Source organism: Coregonus lavaretus (genome assembly GCF_964263955.1).
Source record: "Coregonus lavaretus genome assembly, chromosome: 23".
In the NCBI taxonomy this organism is placed as follows: domain Eukaryota; kingdom Metazoa; phylum Chordata; class Actinopteri; order Salmoniformes; family Salmonidae; genus Coregonus; species Coregonus lavaretus.
The window spans coordinates 24,276,646-24,298,442 of NC_140010.1; the positions used below are offsets into that span (position 1 = coordinate 24,276,646).

Below are 21,797 nucleotides of genomic sequence, written 5' to 3' on the forward strand. Positions count from 1 at the left end.
CAAATCTCCTCATATAATATTCCCAAAAAAAATGGTATTCCACAGCTTCTCAAAAATATATATTTGAGATGTCTTCCTTTTATGCTGTAGTGTAGGCATAATGATATTCCGCTCTCCATCTATACCAGGGGTACTCAACTCTTACTCTACGAGGTCCGGAGCCTGCTGGTTTTCTGTTCTACCTGATCATTAATTGCACACACCTGGTGTCCCAGGTCTAAATCAGTCCCTGATTAGAGGGTAACAATAAAAAAATGCAGTGGAACTGGCTTCGAGGTCCAGAGTTGAGTTTGAGGGATCTATACCATAAATAAGATCCCAATATTAAGGGGACTGAAAGTTGCACTTTGCTGCTTTACCAATGTTCTGGAGCATTTGTAAACATACAAAGGTGTTCCAATGCTGTGACTACTCTCCCTTTGTATTTAATGGGCATAGTAGAGGTCTTCCTGCAGAAGGAGTGACTCTATAAAAGGGTGGCTCCATGAGTGGTGGATGGTGCAGAGTAGTAGGTGTTAGGGGGTTCTTGTTGTCCCCTCTGCCTCTGAGCCAAAAGAGAACATGTGTTTCGACTTGCAGGAGCTCACCTGCGGCTGAACATGGAACACAAGGTAACTCATCCATTATGGATGATGTTGAGGCAGAGCAGCAAAAGAGACTGTGGTCACCTTGTGGAGGAGGAAGCACACCAGTTCTTATCATGGCAGCTTGAATGGCCACTAGGTGAGGGAAATCCCTATCCCCCTTCTGGTGACAAAACTGAGTTTGGTGCAGTTCAGTGAACCTGCGTCTCTATGAGATAAAGCACCAGTTATAGCTGGCCTCTTTTCAAGCCTCAGGTTGGACTGCATTCATCCAAGAGCTTTAAACTGTCCCATGGTGGGCCTGGTGGCCTGGCAATGAACTGTGCATGACATGCCACACTGCTGTGTAGAATCCTGTCTAGAATCGTCTGCCATCGAGCCATCTTGGTGGCTGCGGCGTATGGCGTAACAATGGAAATGGCTCAGTAACATGTGTGGTGTGGGGAGAGAGTGGCGGTTGGTGGGAGACAGAGTGGTGGGGCTGTGTCTCGGGGCAGAATGTATCCTCAAGGAGCTGACGAAGTGAGGCAACGCTGGATTTATGAGGCGGCCCTCCAACTGAGCCACAAGCTGCAGCGAGCGAGGCCGGAGCGGGAGCACAGCGCAGCCATCTGTTGCTAGGTCTGTCCTATCTGCAAGCTAATCCTTTCACACCTCCACAAGAGATTTGTGACTGTATTGTCGAGCAGCTTTTAGGATAAGGAGATAGCAAGGGGAATAGAACAGGGAAACAACGGCCAGAGGGATGTTACATTTAGATATGGAGGAAAATATGAAATGGGAAAACAAGTTTACCGGCGGATCACCGTTGCATAGATAAATAAACTGAAAGAATATGAAAATGTTGTCGTCTTTCAGTCTACCTTTTCATTGTGTACTAATGCATGCAAAACATGCAGACGAGACTCAAGGTCAGCACATTCAGTGAGTGTCTCTAAAATGTACCTAGTAGCTACTAGAATACTTTTTCTAAAGCTGACTAATCATTTGTTAAAATGTCTAGATGTACTTTACATTAAAAATTTGTCATCCATCAATGTAGCTGTTCAATCCAAACCTTCCATTGTACCATGTCCGCATGTACCAAGAAATGCACCAAGTTCTAATACTTATATTAGAGCTGTGCAAATAATTGGAAAGTAACATCCTTGTTCAACATCATTATCAAACAGCACAATAAAAACACCCCCCATTCCAACCTCAGCCCCACCCAACCAGCACAATACCGTACCATGACAGAGATGTGGAGGATGCGTAGCTCCTCCTCTGCAGAGTCGCTGGCAGGGTCGTCTGTGGCGGACAGGCCAGGGAGGTTCTGGCTGCCATCTTGGTGGTGGATGTGAAAGAGCAGCGTGCCGTTCTCCATCCACTGCTGCCGCCATCGCACCAGAGGAATGTCCTCCGAGTTCCCTGTGATCTCTGCCAGTCATACAGGACACACAGATAAAGGATGAGTGAATGCTTTTTCAAATTGCAACATTTCCATTCAAAAGCTTATCATTTGAGTGAGCGAGAAGTATGGGACCTGGGTTAGGAAGCATATTATGCTGAATTATCAGTGCATACCCTTTATGGAAAATCTTATGTGCTTTTCCAGTAGGGTAATAACTATAACCCTAGTATCTGTTACCTGTCTAGGGTAAATCCATTTGAATTCAATCACTTTTTGACAGCACACCCTTTGACTTGAACAAAACCTTCCATAAATATTTGCCTATTGTAGAAAAGTGCTCAGAAAGTTACTTTTTGGACCTGAATGCCAAAACGTTCAAGAGATAAAGGTGGTCAAAGTTCACCTATTTTGCATACCCCAACATGCCATGAGACATCCATGTCTTCATCACTGGAAAATATAAACTGTTGAGATTATCATTTAAAAGCTTACAAAGAGGGTTGTCAAACTATTTTATCATTTATTGGTGAAAGAAAATAACGTATATATATTTTTTTTCATCTAAAAGCGCGTAAACTTTTTCATATTTGCATATGTTGTAGCTTAGACCTTATTTTACATAATCTGAGGTTTTTGTGTTGTGCCTGTCATCGGTTGAGACACAACATGCTCTTGTCATGTTTTGGCTGATAAATGAACTAACATTTTTATACATTTTAAATTTCAACTTTCAAATGGTACCACAAAGATGGTTGGAGGTCCACACATCAGAGAACTTTGACTTGAATGGGAATTATACTGTCAATCCTCCATAGGAAACCTATTGAAATCATAGAAATATAGATAATATAATAGACATGACCATTTAAATTGACATTGACGGTGGGTGGACCGGCGGCCATCTTTGTGGTAGTAATTAGAAGTAAAAATGTCAATGGTGTACCAGCAAAATTGCTTTGGTCTAAAGGAATAGGTCCATTATATGAATTCTGTTTCTATGATTGAAATGGCACCTAACCAAGAACATGTTGTGTCTCAACCGATGGCCGGCACAACACTAAAACCTAAGATGATGTAAAGTAGGGTCTAAGCTACAACATATGGATAGGATAAAGTAATCCTTCTACCCCCCCCTTACCCCCCCCCCCAAAAAAAAAAAAAAAAATATATATATATATATATACATATTGTAAAGTGGTTATCCCACTGGCTATAAGGTGAATGCACTAATTTGTAAGTCGCTCTGGATAAGAGTGTCTGCTAAATTACGTAAATGTAAATGTAAATGTAATATGCAAATAAAATACAAATCTGAGTTCATGCGTTTTTTGATAATTTAAGTTAAAGGTAAAATAAATGTCATAATTGTTATTAAAAATAAATAATAAAATAGTTTGACAACCCTGTTTGTAAGCTTTTAAATTATATCAAACTCAACTCTTTATCTTTTCCAGTGATGGATGTCTCCATGTTAGGGTGGGGTATGCAAAATGGGTCAACTTTGAGCATCTTTATCTCCTGAATGTTTTGGCATTCAGGTCCAAAAAGTCCCTTTCTGACCACTTCTTCCATGGGCAATCATGTATGGACAGTTTTGTTTAAATCAAAAGGGGATGTAGTCAAAAAGTGATTTAATTAAAAATGGATTTACCCTATAGCTACTGTATACACTGAAACATTCAGTTACTTAAATTGTGATCTAACTGTGAATGCTTTTAATTGCATGAGTGTACTGTAACTAGGTTTATCTGACACTTACTGATGGCACTGTGCCGCAGCAGAGTGGGACCTCCCGGTAAATACGATTTAGGGGCTGGCTTTAACCTAAATGCAAATTATCTGACAAAGTGACAGGACATTTTTACAGCAGAGAGTTCCCTCCAGGGTCTGGTTCAGCATGAGAGTGTTATTAATGAGTCCATCGCCTCTCAGCATGAGGCCACCAAGGCACCAACACAAAGAATGGATCAAAGTAATCTGATTACTGCACAGTATTAGTGTACCACTATTAGTAGTGTACCTCCTCTTAATGCACCATGCAGCCTTAGCTCACCAAACCCACCATCTCAGTTGGTTACAGTGTTTTGGAGGGAAAACAAAGCATTTGCTTATCTAAAACACATCCGGGGATTTTTGTATCAACTGCATTACTGATTCTATTAATTATTCAATTATCAGATGAAAACATAGTGGCATTATTTAAATTTATTGGAAAATAATCTAGAAATCTGCATTTAGCAAATTTGCTTCAGTGAGAAAATTATAATTCTAATGATCATAATGATCATCTGATCGGGTAACCAGAGGTCATATAGACAAAAATCATTTATTTTGGGATTCTCAAGACTCTAACTTAGAAATACTTTTTATTTGATTTTTTTACTTTTGGATTATGTGCATATTGTTATTGTATTGCTAGATATTGATGCATTGTTGGAGCTAGGAACATAAGCATTTCGCTACACCTGCAATAAAGTGCAAAACTGTGTACACCACCAATACACTTTGATTTGATTTTGATTTGAAATAATAAATGGTCATTAAGTGAATATAAAAACCCTTGAGCTGTAAACCTGAGGGCAGATAGAAAATGACCTGAGAGAGTAATTTCTGTATAAGTATTCTAACGTTAAAACATGGAGGCTGCCTTCCTGACTGTGTTTTAACTGCTACACAGGAGCATTTTAGCTGATTTGTTACACTGACAATTTTGTGTCAATTTTGTGACCGTTGTGTTCTGTGGGTCTCTAATTGGTATACTTAGCAGCTGACAAGTCAACCAATTAATAAAAATAAGCAGTTTAGATAGGGTGCATTTAGCCTGGAGCATATTCTGAAATTAAAACTAAGACAGTGATAACACATTTTGAAGATTTTCACAGAAATATCACCAGGCAATCACAGGTAACACAGCTATGGTTGAGGGAGATTTTCACCACCGACTGTACAGTAGGTCTGGAGCTGCATGTGTTATAGGAGGCCTGTTTCCCAGCGGGAGAGAGTGCCATATGGAGAGGGCTCTAGTCTGTTTGTACTGAGTTTAAGCAGCAGTGAGCTAGCTGCTGGATAGAGAGGCCAGAGAGATTCAGCTCACATCCTCCTGCAGTGTCAGAAGCTGCCCTCTTACTTTCATAGCTCCTGCTTACACCGGGAAAAGGGACTGAAATATATTTCAGGCAAAATAGGTATTTTCTAACTCCCTACATTGGGAAGTCTGAGGATATTAAACAAAAAATGTCAAACTCTATGGACCTCCTTAAGCTTTAAATATGCTAAAAGCCCATGTTTATGCCTTGATGTATAGGATCTTAACTATCAAAGACACATTTCAATATTTTAGAGAGGAGTTTTGGTCTATGATTTTAACTAGCCTACATTGATAAAACATCAAAATGCACAGTAGTGCTTTCTGATTACAGTAAAAATAGAATATTCCAAAACTGCATTTGGAGCAATTTATTTTGTTGTTCTACATAGACAGTCACATAATCATATAATTGAAGTATGACAAAGTAGACCATCGACAGGGTGTAGACCGATACCTTTAGGTTACCAAAAAGAGTTTGTCTGGTTGATAAGGCCAAAAATATGTGAAAACAGTACGCCTGTAGAAAAACAAAAGAAAGCAAACACTCTTTACAAAAATGAATAGACAGATACAGTGGGGTAAAAAAGTATTTAGTCAGCCACCAATTGTGCAAGTTCTCCCACTTAAAAAGATGAGAGAGGCCTGTAATTTTCATCATAGGTACACGTCAACTATGACAGACAAATTGAGGAAAAAAAATCCAGAAAATCACATTGTAGGATTTTTAATGAATTTATTTGCAAATGATGGTGGAAAATAAGTATTTGGTCACCTACAAACAAGCAAGATTTCTGGCTCTCACAGACCTGTAACTTCTTCTTTAAGAGGCTCCTCTGTCCTCCACTCGTTACCTGTATTAATGGCACCTGTTTGAACTTGTTATCAGTATAAAAGACACCTGTCCACAACCTCAAAGAGTCACACTCCAAACTCCACTATGGCCAAGACCAAAGAGCTGTCAAAGGACACCAGAAACAAAATTGTAGACCTGCACCAGGCTGGGAAGACTGAATCTGCAATAGGTAAGCAGCTTGGTTTGAATAAATCAACTGTGGGAGCAATTATTAGGAAATGGAAGACATACAAGACCACTGATAATCTCCCTCGATCTGGGGCTCCACGCAAGATCTCACCCCGTGGGGTCAAAATGATCACAAGAACGGTGAGCAAAAATCCCAGAACCACACGGGGGGACCTAGTGAATGACCTGCAGAGAGCTGGGACCAAAGTAACAAAGCCTACCATCAGTAACACACTACGCCGCCAGGGACTCAAATCATTCAGTGCAAGATGTGTCCCCCTGCTTAAGCCAGTACATGTCCAGGCCCGTCTGAAGTTTGCTAGAGTGCATTTGGATGATCCAGAAGAGGATTGGGAGAATGTCATATGGTCAGATGAAACCAAAATATAACTTTTTGGTAAAAACTCAACTCGTCGTGTTTGGAGGACAAAGAATGCTGAGTTGCATCCAAAGAACACCATACCTACTGTGAAGCATGGGGGTGTATCATGAGATTTTGAGTGAAAACCTCCTTCCATCAGCAAGGGCATTGAAGATGAAACGTGGCTGGGTCTTTCAGCATGACAATGATCCCAAACACACCGCCCGGGCAACAAAGGAGTGGCTTCGTAATAAGCATTTCAAGGTCCTGGAGTGGCCTAGCCAGTCTCCACATCTCAACCCCATCGAAAATCTTTGGAGGGAGTTGAAAGTCCGTGTTGCCCAGCGACAGCCCCAAAACATCACTGCTCTAGAGGAGATCTGCATGGAGGAATGGGCCAAAATACCAGCAACAGTGTGTGAAAACCTTGTGAACACTTACAGAAAACGTTTGACCTGTGTCATTGCCAACAAAGGGTATATAACAAAGTATTGAGAAACTTTTGTTATTGACCAAATACTTATTTTCCACCATAATTTGCAAATAAATTCATAAAAAATCCTACAATGTGATTTTCTGGATTTTTTTTTTCTCATTTTGTCTGTCATAGTTGACGTGTACCTATGATGGAAATTACAGGCCTCTCTCATCTTTTTAAGTGGTAGAACTTGCACAATTGGTGGCTGACTAAATACTTTTTTTCCCCACTGTACGTTCAGACTTCTATATAGATATTCACAGCTGAATGCCCATGACGGTATGTGGAAAAAAAGGAAAAACATATTTAGAAATTGAAAAACACAAAATGTTCACTTAAGGCTAAAGTACAAATCCAAAGGCAGCCCCCTGCTCGTTTCAAGGTATGTGTCTATTGACTGTGCCAATGTTCTACATGAATAGGAATAAGAAACTGAACAATCAATCAAAGTCAGTCTTATTTTAACAAGCTATCCAACACTCCCCGTATTAAACGGGATGGCTGTTTAAGTCATTTAGCAGACACTTAACTAGAGTGATTTACAGTTAGTGCATTCATCTTTAGATAGCAAGTTGAGACAACCACATATCACAGTCATTAATAAAAAATTTCCACAATAAAGTAGCTATCAACAACGTCAGTGCTAGAAAGAAAACAAGTGCGAGTGTAAGTTCAATACATTTTTTAAGACGTTTTCTTCCATTAAAAAAAACAGCTCTGTATGACCTTGACTTGGCTGGCAAGAGAAAAGGTACAAATCCCCAATATCCTCACTGAAATGGATCTGTGCCAATAGAGTCCAACTACAGCAATTAGACATGGTCAGCCATTTGACGACTTGGACCCAACGAGATCAATAAAGTATGGATCTTTAGACAGAAACTGGAATATTGGGCAGGCAAATACGAACATTTGAGACACCCTCAGAGGTCCAAATGACAATGTATCAGTCCTGCTGTTTGTCCAGGCAGAACAGGGCTACAGAACTACTGCAGACGCAGACAGAGTACTCGGTTGCAGGGTCTTATCAGAGACAAGCAGAAGGCACAACAATGAACTTATCATCAGCTAGTGACTCCGCAGGATGTAGGCTGTAGAATCACTGCTGCTCTCCGCTGACCGCAAGCTGGCTCGGTTCATTGATCATATACAGCAACAGAACTTAATCTGAGGACATTGCCTTCAACTCCAGGCTCTAGCAAAAGGGAGTTTGCCAGGTAATATAAAAAGCAGGCCCTGTAACAATAATTCAATAACTTTGTGGAGACCTTTACCACCTGCATGTCAACTAGTTCCCGGGTTTCAATCCACAGCCTGCGAGATATCAGCAGGACGCAAACAGAGCAGAATGTCTGGGTAAATGGTAGGTTTGAAGCACAACACGGTTTGGATAGAATGTTTCACCAATGGTGTGACAGGGTTCAGACAGGCATATGCGGAGGATATAACTTACATGCACTCTGACAAAAGGATTCTCAGGATTCCCTGTCCATGTGGCACAAAGGCCGAAATCACTCAACGGAGAAAAAACCTGAGGTTGCCATGACAGCATATCTTTTTTTTAAAGAAGCCAAAAGCCTCAAACTAATAATAGTCACTGGCTCAATCTTTCAAAACTCAGGAGGACAAACATGAAGACAAGAGAATGAGGCAGGAAACACAGGGCATGATCATTTTAACTGCAGAGAAAACATCTACCAAATAGCTGAATCATTAAAGAAAATGATCACAGAAATGTAGCTACTGTGGTGTTTTCAGCATTCATTGTATATAGGAAATTAGGAGATAGCTAGGCCTACATCACAGAAAAGCCATATTTATTTTGGAAAATGGTGACTTGCCAATGAAATTAGAATTTCCATATTAACGTTCACATTTTAGTCATTTAGCAGATGCTCTTATCTAAAGCGACTTACAGGAACAATTAGAATTAAGTGTCTTGCTCAAGGGCTCAAAGACAGATTTTTCACCTAGTCGGCATGGTGATGGCAAAGTTATTCTTTGTTATTCCTAGTCGGCTTGGTGATGGCAAAGTTATTCTTTGTTACCGGTTTTGGTTTGTCAATTCTTTCAGGGTATTTTTCAAATGTAGTGAGACAGAAGAGGATTTTAACACTATTCCATTCCATGTCTGCTGGAAAGAGTTGAGTGATCCTACTTCAAATAGTAAAAAAAAGCAGCATGTTCCCCTTTGAGACAATCTAGATTTCAGCAGCCATTTTCAATGAATGCTGAACCACCCAAAATTGGTATATCAGTGTGTCAGTCTGACAGGAAGTAATGACTTGAGTGATCTGAGTGGTTCTGATCTGTGACAGGCTCAAGGAGATGTACAGTAATTTTTTCCCCTAGAGCAGCCTCATGAGGGTAACATACTTTCAGGCAGATAGTGGAAAAATACCATCAAATTCCAGGAAACTAGACCTTTGTGTGAGGAGACAATCAAGATTGCTTCGATGTCTAGCATGACTAGCATTGATTAAGCAGGAAGGAACAGATTTTTGCTCCCATATCATTAGCAGCATCCCTTTCCTTCCAGATCCTTTTCAACCTTTCATCGATGTACTGATATCATTATTTTACCTCTGTTTCTCCAGTCTATTGATGTTGCTGCATACGCTTGATACTTGCCTAGGTTTTCTTTGCTAATGGTCTAACAGAGATGCTTATTTCGGAAGTATTCAGACCCCTTGATTATTTCCACATTTTGTTAAGTTTGTTATGTTTTTTTCCCCTCATCACTCTACACACAATACCCCATAATGACAAAGCAAAAACAGTTTTTATTAAAAATAAAAAATGGAAACATGACATTTACATAAGTATTCAGACCATTTACTCAGTACTTTGTTGAAGCACTTTTGGCAGCGATTACAGCATCAAGTCTTCTTGAGTATGATGCTACAAGCTTGGCACATCTGTATTTGGGGAGTTTCTCCCATTCTTCTCTGCAGATCATCTCAAGCTCTGTCAGGTTGGATGGGGAGCATTGCTGCACAGCTATTTTCAGGTCTCTCCAGAGATGTTCGATCGGGTTCAAGTCCAGGTTCTGGCTTGGCCACTCAAGGACATTCAGAGACTTGTCCCGAAGCCACTCCTACGTTGTCTTGGCTGTGTGCTTAGGGTCGTTGTCCTGTTGGAAGGTGAACCTTCGCCCCAGTCTGAGGACCTGAGCACTCTGGAGCAGGTTTTCATCAAGGATCTCTCTGTACTTTGCTCCGTTCATCTTTGCCTCGATCCTGACTAGTCTCCCAGTCCCTGCCGCTGAAAAACATCCCCACAGCATTATGCTGCCACCACCATGCTTCACCGTAGGGATGGTGCCAGGTTTTCTCCAGACGTGACGCTTGGCATTCAGGTCAAACAGTTCAATCTTGGTTTCATCAGACCAGAGAATCTTGTTTCTCATGGTCTGAGAGTCTTTAGGTGACTTTTGACAAACTCCAAGCGGGCTGTCATGTGCCTTTTATTGAGGAGTGGCTTCCGTCTGGCCACTCTACCATAAAGGCCTGATTGGTGGAGTGCTGCAGAGATGGTTGTCCTTCTGGAAGGTTTTCCCATCTCCACAGAGGAACTCTAGATCTCTGTCAGAGTGACCATCGGGTTCTTGGTCACCTTTCTGACCAAGGCCCTTCTCCCCCGATTGCTCAGTTTGGCTGAGCGGCCAGCTCTAGGAAGAGTCTTGGTGGTTCCAAACTTCTTCCATTTAAGAATGATGGGGGCCACTGTGTTCTTGGGGACCTTCCATGCTGCAGAAATTTTTTGGTACCCTTCCCCAGATCTGTACCTCGTCTGACATGCACTGTCAACTGTAGGACCTTATATAGACAGGTGTGTGCCATTCCAAATCATTTCCAATCAATTGAATTTACCACAGGTGGACACCAATCAAGTTGTAGAAACATCTCAAGGATGATCAATGGAAACAGGATGCAGCTGAGCTCAATTTCGAGTCTCATAGCAAAGGGTCTGAATACTTATGTAAATAAGGTATTTCTGTTTTAAAATTTTTATAAATTTGCATTTATAAAAACCTGTTTTTGCTTTGTCATTATGGGGTATTGTGTGTAGATTTATTTAATCAATTTTAGAATAAGGCTGTAACGTAACAAAATGTGGAAAAAGTCAAGGGGTCTGAATACTTTCCGAAGGCACTGTATATCATGCCAACAAAATTTGCAAAGCAAATACTTCAATATTAGTCACTGCTGGTACCGAAATATGGTATGGCAGATGTTATGATTCCCTAGTACACATTGTATTGCATGCAAAGCTCCTCTCCACAACAAATTGTTAACAAGCTAGCATTATGTTTGCCGGCTGGCTCCCCTGACTGTTGTTGACCAAATGTGTGGCAGTGTGAACTAAATACACAGCAGGTGATGCTATGGTGATGTGTCACATGGATCTGCCTCCTACTGTGTCAAAGTCACACAGTTACAGCTAGCTACAATGTGTGTAAACTGTACATTTTCTGTACATTCTCTACCGAAAGTTCATTGTTTGAAAGAACCGTGACATTTCCAAGAATTCCTTTGAATTACAAAAAAACATACTTAAACTCTCTTTTATAGTAACATATTAATGAAGTACAGTACGTATGTTCATTCTTGAACAGTACACAAGCCATCAATTCTGTGATCAATCCATCAACTGAAGAAACTATACATCACTCTAATGACAACAGAACAAAACAAAGGCATTGTTTCTGATATATGCACATCGTTGTTACAAGAGAACAACAGAACACAGAAGCAGAACTAAAGTCAACAGCTGCAGTGTAGGGGGAAACCAATCATTGTGACAAAAAAATAACATTAATATGTTTGCCTTAGTGTGGATAATTATGCAAATTCCCACTTTTACTATGTACAGGTAGACAAATTTACTTGTAACCGATGATGATGCTGATCTGTCTACCAAACAAGATGCCAATAAATTATGCAAATGTTACAGCTGTTTTCAGGCAAATGAATCCCAGTGGAAAATAGTGCTGTCATCTTAATGTGAGACCCATCGCCAGGTTTCAGTTATAGCCTAGCATTAATGAAACCATAGAAGTCACAACACAGCCAGTGATGGAGCTGTTACTGGAGCCTTAAAAGGAATTTATCACCCTACTCACTTTGATCAGTCAGTTATGTGTGAGACTTAGCTAAATGTCTGTCAAGGAGCTGGTGGTTGGTCAGAGGCTCCAGATATGTTCACTCCCAGGTCATCTTATTAAATACCTTTGAACTAAATGTCACGTACATCTACGCATGAGTTCAGAATTGCACACAGGACTGAACCAGTGGCTGGGCCACCATGTCAGAGGACAGCACAACCTTAGGATGGTGACTTAAACCTTGGCACTGGCACTTTTCATAACAATCTAGCAATGAGTCCCAAATGGCACCCTATTTCCTACATAGTGCTCTACATGACCAGGGCCCTCTGGCCAAAAGTAGTGCACTATGTAGGGAATAGGGTGCCATTTGGGACTTTGCCTACGAATTGGCACATCCCCGCAACTTTTACCTCTGACTTCATTAACTAAGACAACAAAGATGCCGTGGGAGTACGACTTGTCTCATTCTATCAGCTGACAAGACTTTCACCTCTCCATTTTAGTTCCAGAGAGTACAGACAACGTCTTGAGAATATGAGGCTAATGAAAATGATAACACCTTAACCCTAACTCACTTATATGTTCCCCCATGGAGTCAGTTATGAACTCTACAATTCAAGAGAGAAATTAATTACATTACATTCATATCACATTCAGTAAGTATATTATACAATATATAAACACTGCAGCCACTAAAAGGAGAGAGATCCATTTCTGTTGGTAAGAAGTGGTAGGGAGGTGCTCCATTGTTTATGCAGCCGAGCTTCAGGAAGCAGGGAGAACCTTCCTATATAAACACACTACTGGCAAGTTGACGCTTCAATCCACTGTTCTATTCAGTACAAACTCAAAGATAAACCGTGTTTGAGCACAGAACATCTCAGAGGTAAAATTATCGCATGCATCTCGTGTTGTTGCACAGTGTGAATGCAGGTTGAATTAAGATACACCTGCAATGCTAATAATCATAGTATGATTAGTGCTATCGCACTACACAAGTCATTATTGTAAACAACATACATGAATGACTGACTGAAAGTCATAACAGTATCAGTTCATTTAAGATATGAAGTGTGTGATGTGTGGTAAGAATTCAGGAATTATTCCTTACAAAAGTAAGCACCATCAGATCACTGTACAATAACAGATTTAATTTTGACAGCTGTTCTTGGCACAACATTGAGGTAGACTGTAGACCTGTATATACCAAGCAATGAGCTAATCTTTATTTATATGCCACATATAGACATCGTCTATAAATTGTAGGGGGTGAAACATCTCTTTGCACATACTGTATAAATGGACAGTCCCAATCTAAAAAAATTCACAAAGCATATCAATGTGTCCAGTCTACTGCCAAGTAAAGACATTAGCCTACCTCCAACAACATGAACCCAGGTCTAACGCCACTCAACAACCAACACAAGGTAGTGCCCTCGCCTCTTCACTTGGCTAATATTAATTGATGCTAATTGAACAAATGACAGCAATGAGCTAAATGCTAACCAATGATAAACACCAGTGGTGCTAACATGATGTGCAATTAACATAATATTTACTGGCTGTACTCTTGAGAGGTGCCAACCTCTTTCTGATCTCTACCTTGACATGGAACTTTCTTTAGCAAAGGCTGATAAAACAATTGAATTTAAATCAATCTAAATATATACCAAGCAGAGTTACATGCACTTACAGAGCTAGCCACATAGATAGCATAATACAAAACAAAAATGATCAATCATTTTTCAAGAACAGCTTTATAAAAACGTGGCTTCCAATCTAATGAAAGTGTATGCTACTTATCAGTGGAAAACAAATCAATTACTTAACATTTCTATCAGCCAATTCATGGGGATCTATGGTCAAACATTGCTACTGACCAAAGGGTGACCAGTTGGAGTACTTTCAGAAGGACAACCTCATGTGGTGCCACAGCATACAAATCCCTAACAATGTGATGTTTGAATTCTAATCTCAGCGGTATTAAGCGGCCTTGACCAGATTGTAGTCGTTCTTTCTTCTATGTGCTTTTTTGATCCAAAGCCATTTATTTTCATGATTTGAAAGATAAGACACCGTTAAATTGAGTATGCTCCTAAAATAAACAAGGTTCAGTGTGCATAACGTAGCCAGCATAGAAGCAGACACTGGAGTTAAGCCATTCAAATCAAATGTTGTTGTTTTGTTTGAGTTTTTTGTTGCTAAAAGGCATGTAACTACTACATGAAAAACATATTACTGGTACATGACCATTACAGTAAGTCAATTTGTGTAGAAATCCTATACCCCATGGCAAAAGAATGACTCTTGTAAAAAATTATGATTATCATTCCTACAATTACTTCTCCACAGTGACAATGCATGTTTCAATATGACAGGCGAGGCAGTACAACCTTGGAATCTATCATAATTATGTCTCCTATTCCCATATTGTAAAAACAAGTTCCATTTGTTTTCAATTCAGTTATCGCTCAATCTTAATTACAATTTCTCAACAACAAAAAAGTAGCAAATGCCAGTTGTCATTAAACAAATGATGGATATTTTACAAATTATAATGCAAACGATAACTCATTTAAAATAAACTTGGTGGCAAAGCATTCAATACCAGATTGACTCAGCAGCAATTCAAACCACCGAATGACAAAGTTCTTGCATCTTCTGAGTGAGTCCATTATGGGAGCCTCCATTCTGTAGAGCTTGGGCTCCAGATACAAGGATGAGATTATTAACAAAACCCAAAGATAGATAAGATTAGCCACTTGGTAAACTATTGATGGAGCCCTGTGGCATAGGACTGGCTGAGACCCTGGCACTATGCCGAGAAGATTTCATTTAGAGGAGATATCATGTGTCATTCTCCAAAAATCGACTTAATTGTTATCTTTTCAAAGTGTGCATAGGCCTACAATGCCTTCAGAAAGTAGTCAAACCCCTTGAACTATTGCACATTTTGTTGTGTTACAGCCTGAATTCAACATGGATTAAATGTTGTTCTCACCCATCTACACACAATACCCATAATGACAAAGTGAAAACATGTTTTTAGACATTTTTGCAAATTTATTGAAAATGAAATACAGTAATATGACATTTACATAAGTATTCACACCCCTGAGTCAATTCATGTTAGAATCGCCTTTGGCAGCTATTACAGCTGTGAGTCTATATGGGTAAGTCTCTAAGAGCTTTGCACACCTGGATTGTACTTCAAGCTCTGTAAAGTTGGTTGTTGGACATTGCTAGACAGCCATTTTCAAATATTGCCATAGATTTTCAAGCCGATTTAATTCAAAACTGTAACTAGGCAACTCAGGTAAATTCAATGTCATCTTGGTAAGCAACTCCAGTGTACACTTGGCCTTGTGTTTTAGGTTATTGTCCTGCTGAAAGGCTAATTTGTCTCCCAGCGTCTGTTGGAAAGGAGACAAATCAAGTCAAATCAAATCAAATGTCATTTGTCACGTGCGCTTAATACAACAGGTGTAGACCTTACAGTGAAATGCTTACTTACAAGCCCTTAAAAATTACAAATAATTGAAGAGCAGCAGTAAAATATCAGTAGCGAGGCTATATACAGGGGGTACCGGTACAGAGTCAATGTATGGGGGCACAGGTTAGTCGATGTAATTGAGGTAATATGTACATGTAGGTAGAGTTCAAGTGACTACGCACAGATAATGAACAGAAAGTAGCTGCAGCGTAAAGGGGGGGGGGGGGGGGGGTAGAAGCTGTTAAGAAGCCTTTTGGACTTAGACTTGGCGCTCCGGTACCGCTTGCCATGCAGTAGCAGAGAAAACAGTTTATGACTAGGGTGGCTGGAGTCTTTGACAATGTTTAGGGCTTTCCTCTGACAACGTCTGATATAGAGGTCCTGGATGGAATGAAGCTTGGCCCCAGTGATGTACTGGGCCGTACGCACTACCCTCTGTAGTGCCTTGCGGTCAGAGGCCGAGCAGTTGCCATACCAGGCAGTGATGCAACCAGTCAGGATGCTTTCGATGGTGCAGCTGTATAACTTTTTGAGGATCTGAGGACCCATGCCAGTCTCCTGAGGGGGATTAGGCTTTGTCGTGCCCTTTTCACAACTGTCTTGGTGTGTTTGGACCATAATAGTTTGTTGGTGATGTGGACACCAAGGAACTTGAAGCTCTCAACCTGCTCTACTACAGCCCCGTTGATGAGAATGGGGGTGTGCACGGTCCTCTTCTTTTTCCTGTAGTCCACAATCATCTCCTTTGTCTTGATCACGTTGAGGGAGAGTTGTTATCCTGGCACCACACGGCCAGGTCTCTGACCTCCTCACTATAGGCTGTCTCATCGTTGTTGGTGATCAGGCCTACCACTGTTGTGTCGTCGGCAAACTTAATGATGGTGTTGGAGTCATACATGGCCATGCAGTCATGGGTGAACAGGGATTACAGGAGGGGACTGAGCACGCATCCCTGAGGGGCTCCCATGTTGAGGATCAGCGTGGCAGATGTGTTTTTTACCTCCCCTTACCACCTGGGGGCAGCCCGTCAGCCCGTCAGGAGGGAGGTGTTTAGTCCCAGGGTCCTTAGCTTAGTGATGAGCTATGAGGGCACTATGGTGTTGAACGCTGAGCTGTAGTCAATGAATAGCATTCTCATGTAGGTATTCCTTTTGTCCAGGTGGGAAAGGGCAGTGTGGAGTGCAATAGAGATGGCATCATCTGTGGATCTGTTGGGGCAGTATGCAAATTGGAGTGGGTCTCTGGGATAATGGTGTTGATGTGAGCCATGACCAGCCTTTCAAAGCACTTCATGGCTACAAAGGTAAGTGCTACAGGTCGGTAGTCATTTAGGCAGGCTACCTTAGTGTTCTTGGGCACAGGGACTATGGTGGTTTGCTTGAAACATGTTGGTATTACAGACTCAGTCAGGGACAGGTTGAAAATGTCAGTGAAGACACTTACCAGTTGGTCAGCGCATGCTCAGAGTACACGTCCTGGTAATCCGTCTGGCCCTGCAGCCTTATGAATGTTGACCTGTTTAAAGGTCTTACTCACATCGGCTACGGAGAGCGTGATCACACAGTCATCCGGAACAGCTGATGCTCTCATGCATGTTTCAGTGTTGCTTGCCTCGAAGCGAGCATAGAAGTAATTTACCTTGTCTGGTAGGCTGGTGTCACTGGGCAGCTTGCGGCTATGCTTCCCTTTGTAGTCTGTAATAGTTTGCAAGCCCTGCCACATCCGACGAGTGTCGGAGCCGGTGCAGTACGATTCAATCTTAGTCCTGCATTGACGCTTTGCCTGTTTGATGGTTCGTCGGAGGGCATAGCGGGATTTCTTATAAGGGTCCAGGTTAGAGTCCCGCTCCTTGAAAGCGGCAGGTGGGTGCTACATTTCAGTAGTGGACGATCCAGCCTATCTACGTCAGGAGGAGGTGTGACTATGGAAGACGACGAGGTGCCCGATGAAGAGCTCCGTGGCCTGTCTGTCAGATGTCTCTACCTCCCTGCCTGGCTGTACCATCTATGCTCCCCCCTCTCAAGATACTACCTTTTCGAACTGCCTATCATCTAAAGCTGTGGAATACTATCGCCCAAGAACTGACAGATCCCTACATTTGTTTTGTTACGTTTTTGGGGGGTTTATTTAGTTTTTAAAGCGACTTTGAGATTCTACTTCTACTAATGAAAACTGCAATATAAAATAAATCTATTATTATTTTTATTAGGCTAAGCTTGCTCTTGTCCTACTGATTTTGTTATTTTATTGTAGTCTTGCTGGATTACATTCTTCTACTTAATGGCTTCCTGATTGTGTGTATGTCATTCTGTTAGCATTATAAACATTTCATTTCCGAAGAAATTAAGTAAAGCACTTATTTTCTTGTGTTTACTTCAGCACTTAGTTCGTTCTTCATTAATGATATGTAATGGTCTTGTAAATGAAATAATAATTGTTTCACAGCAGTGGTGCAGTGTCCTGGAATAATGGTAAAGTTTTTTCAAACTGTGTAAAGTAATCTGATAAAGTAAAATAGAATGATGGGGACAGCATATGAAAGACAAGCTTTTTGAATTAAATCCACTAAAGCAAATGCTGTAATATTGCTGTCTGTATAATAGCATGTGGTGAGCATTTAGATGTCTCTTTGTTATGAAATCTTTGTATTGTAAACTATCAATGCAGTTTCCCCCAATGGGAAAAAACACTGTTCATACTGCTCTTAAGAGCTAGAAACCTTTAGATTAATTTAACCATAAAAGTGCCATTTCGAAAAATGGATGAGCATCAGTGAATCTGCAGCATTGTAATAGAGGATGGATCTGGGATGGAAGCATGAGGGGAATGCAAATACTCTGAACATTCCCAAAAATACAATTTCTCAGCTTCAGCTATGGAGACAGGTCATCTGTCTTCCTCCTCAGGGGCTTGATGATAACATCTGTCAACACATATGGCAGTCAGAAAAGTGTTTGTTTGTAAATCTAACAAAATAATGACAACCAGATTCTGTAAGTGGAAAAATCATATGCTGATTAGAATGGAACTATACATCTTCCACTGCTGTGTGTGTGCATGGAAAATCTGAATACAATGGTTGCGAAGAATGAAGACTGCATTTTAGAATAGTAATGATGTGTGTATAAATTAAGGATAGGTTTCCCTGCATCTGATGAGGTGGTATTGACTGAGAATCAATACGCAAATCGATGAATTTCGGCATAAAACTGAGCAGAGGGGATGTCAAACACACTATACTAACATGGTTCTGAAAGACTAAGACATGCCATGATTGTGATCGCTTCAACCTCACGGACTGTAGTGGGATTGTGGGAGCATAATGACCGTATGTTCAGAGATCTATGGACACCTATTTAACCTTCTGGCAACGTTGCTGCAGGGCCTCTGCCCGTTAAACCCATTTCCATGATGTTAAGGGAGCTCTTATGGAACACTAGAGGGCATCTAGCAAACTGTATACCTCATAAATCCATTGACCATTTGTCAATAATGTCTTCAGCTGTTAGAAATAGTTTTATTTATCTTGTTTTCGGTCCCTAGCATGTCCATTGAAACACTTTCCCTCATCAAGATCATTTTTCAAAAGCAAATTAATGCAAAACAGATAATAAATGCAAAATAGTCTGTCATATCAATGTTTGGTAAATCCTACGCAAAACCTTGTCAAGGTTACCCTAATCCTCAAGCAAAGCCAAGGCACAGTAGAAAGTCAGAGCCAGTAACAACATGATATAACGGTTTTATTTGATTTATTCTATGGGAACAGCCCAGCCCACGCATGTATACAGAACTGACCCACTGGGCAGCCTATCATCTAGGTCTCAAGCAAGTTCTCTGGAGAGTCCAGCCATAACAACTGAGAGAGTTATTGTTTCTTATTGAACAAAACAATATAGGTCTAGTGTTGCAGATCCATGGTACAGTTATCACAACTTCTGTCATCAAATCTTAAAGTAGGTAGTGCACAGCCATGTTCAAGATTTGCAATATGCTTTCTCACATAACTTGTAACATTACACCTCATAGTCAAGTGTCAATTGTAATGAAGATGACACATACTCTATGCTGCATTTAGACACTCTGCTGTAAGTTCAGGATGTCTTCATCATTCCAGCAGAATTGCAAGCAATGTACTTCATGAAAGGTTATAGAGCTGGTAAAATCAGGGCATAAATGCAGAGCCAGAGCCACTATGGAGAAACAAACAATGAAGCTATGAGTTTAATATGGATGTGCCAGGTATGCTGCAAAACTCTTAAGCCTAAACTCAAGCCAAGTAAAGAAAGCATACATCATGACTCATACTTTATTATGTTTTAATACTTGGCAACTCACAAGTAAGCATAGTGAACCAACCATATGTCCTTCATATCTTCAGGCTACCAATCAGTAATAACAAGACTCTCAACAGGACAGTTTCATTATGGTGCTTTACCTTTTAATTTAAGTGTGGACATATGAACTACTTACTTACAAGCCTCATTGTTCTTTTCTCATTGTAGCATTGTTGTGTTAAACAACTTATCACATCTGAAAAATAGTACATAGCTTGGTTGTGTCTTGCATTAGATGAGGCAAAAAGTCCAATGCAACAGACCACAGTCAGTATCAGCCACAGCCAAGGTTCAGCCAAGACTTACTGACAATTAGTTACTTATCTGGCAGAGTAGTTCCTGCTATCACTCCCTCACAGTTCTCCCCTGGTGCTTAATTGTCAGTCTTGCACCTTCAGCCTAATGACAGAAAAACTCACTCACTTCACCTCTAGCTAGAGGAGGTTGATGAACGGGTAGATAAACATTGTGAAACCTGTTGGTGTCTCTGCTTTACTTTCTGGAAAGAGGTCTTATTAATCAAATGACAAACTATTTATCATGATTAAAATAGCATTTTCCATTTGTAATCCAAATAGAATAAATCACATTGAAGGCAGTGTGTAAACATTGTTTACTAACATCAAAGATTCTGGGAATGAAGAGACAGAAAAGTCCAACTCTGACGTCACCCCATTGATGTTGAAATTTAAAATGGTTATGGTAAGGGTTAAGGTTAGGGTAGGGGTTAAGGTTAGAGTTTAGGGTAGGGGCGACCCAACCCACTGGGCACAGACATCAATTCAACATCTATTCCATGTTGGTTCCACGAATGTCATTGAAATGACGTGAAAACAACATGATTCAACCAGTGTGTTCCCAGTGGGAAGGATCCCGGATAGCACTAAACATGACGAGAAGCAGAGTCTGAGGTAAACAACAGAACTGTTTTCAGCATAATTGTGTTGTCACCGCATTGCCATTCATTACTGTACAAATCAATAACACATTTCTCACCAACCATTCAATCCCACTTCAATTCTTATTTTGTATGGAAGGTAACTGGCAGTAACTGGCACTGCATCCAGGATACCTAAGAAGTACAGTTCATACTGTTTTATTTCACTGTGTGTGAACACTGTTTACATTAGGAGGAGTACTTGGCCATGGGGTTTGGCTGTTAGACTTCCTAAAGCTAATTTCACAGAAGGTCTCCTTTAATACATAGAGGGTATCATTGTCAAACAACATATCCTAACGGCAAGCCATTAAAGAGTAAACTTTACGGTAGATCAAAGGGAATTTGACTGCCTTTCCGTTGGGTTTGCAGAATTATTCGTTAGTGTATTCTCTTTAAGAGAATTCAAGCACATTCTAACTTTGTGTGTGGTTTCTGGCAAACTTGCAATATGTCTGCATTTGGAATTATCAATGTTTTACTCCTTATCCTACAGATATTATTCTTGCTAAAATGTATAGCTGTACGGTTTATAAGATACTCCTGAGAGCAATTATTGTCCAAGAAGATGGTGTATTATATAGTTGAAAAACTACCACCATGTCAATATTTAACTAACATGACATGGTTGACATACATTTACCATTCTATAGCAAGGATAACCCTGTGCTGTGGTGGAAAGGTCTACTAATCCTCACCTTAAACTTCCTCCATTCTGTCTTTACAACTGTGACACGGTCAGACAAGTGCCCCAGCAGTGTCATCTCATTAGAAATGGCTTTCCTTGAGTAGCACTGCTGTGCAAAAATCTCAATTCTATACAGAACATTTCTTTTGTCAGACCTCGAAGTAGCTTAAGTGGATGGAAATGGAAAAAGTCTCCACCTGAAGAAGATAGACCTGTGTCCTTTAGAGAGACTGCAGGATCAGCTTCCAGACAGTGAAGAGATCAGAAAGCCCTGAAATGAGTGCTGGTTTGGAGAGTGATGGAAAAG

General features: G+C 40.5%; 1 protein-coding gene across 1 annotated transcript in view; it reads right to left on the minus strand.

Moving 5' to 3' along the window:
- Positions 1-21,797, minus strand: part of LOC311098782 (astrotactin-1-like) — a gene marked incomplete at both ends in the record, with an annotated part of 287,871 nt that overhangs the window by 244,643 nt on the left and 21,431 nt on the right. Inside the window, one exon of the mRNA XM_084139347.1 lies at positions 1,816-2,003. Coding sequence (XP_083995473.1) covers positions 1,816-2,003 — 188 coding nt within the window. The remainder of the gene's footprint in view (positions 1-1,815; positions 2,004-21,797) is intronic.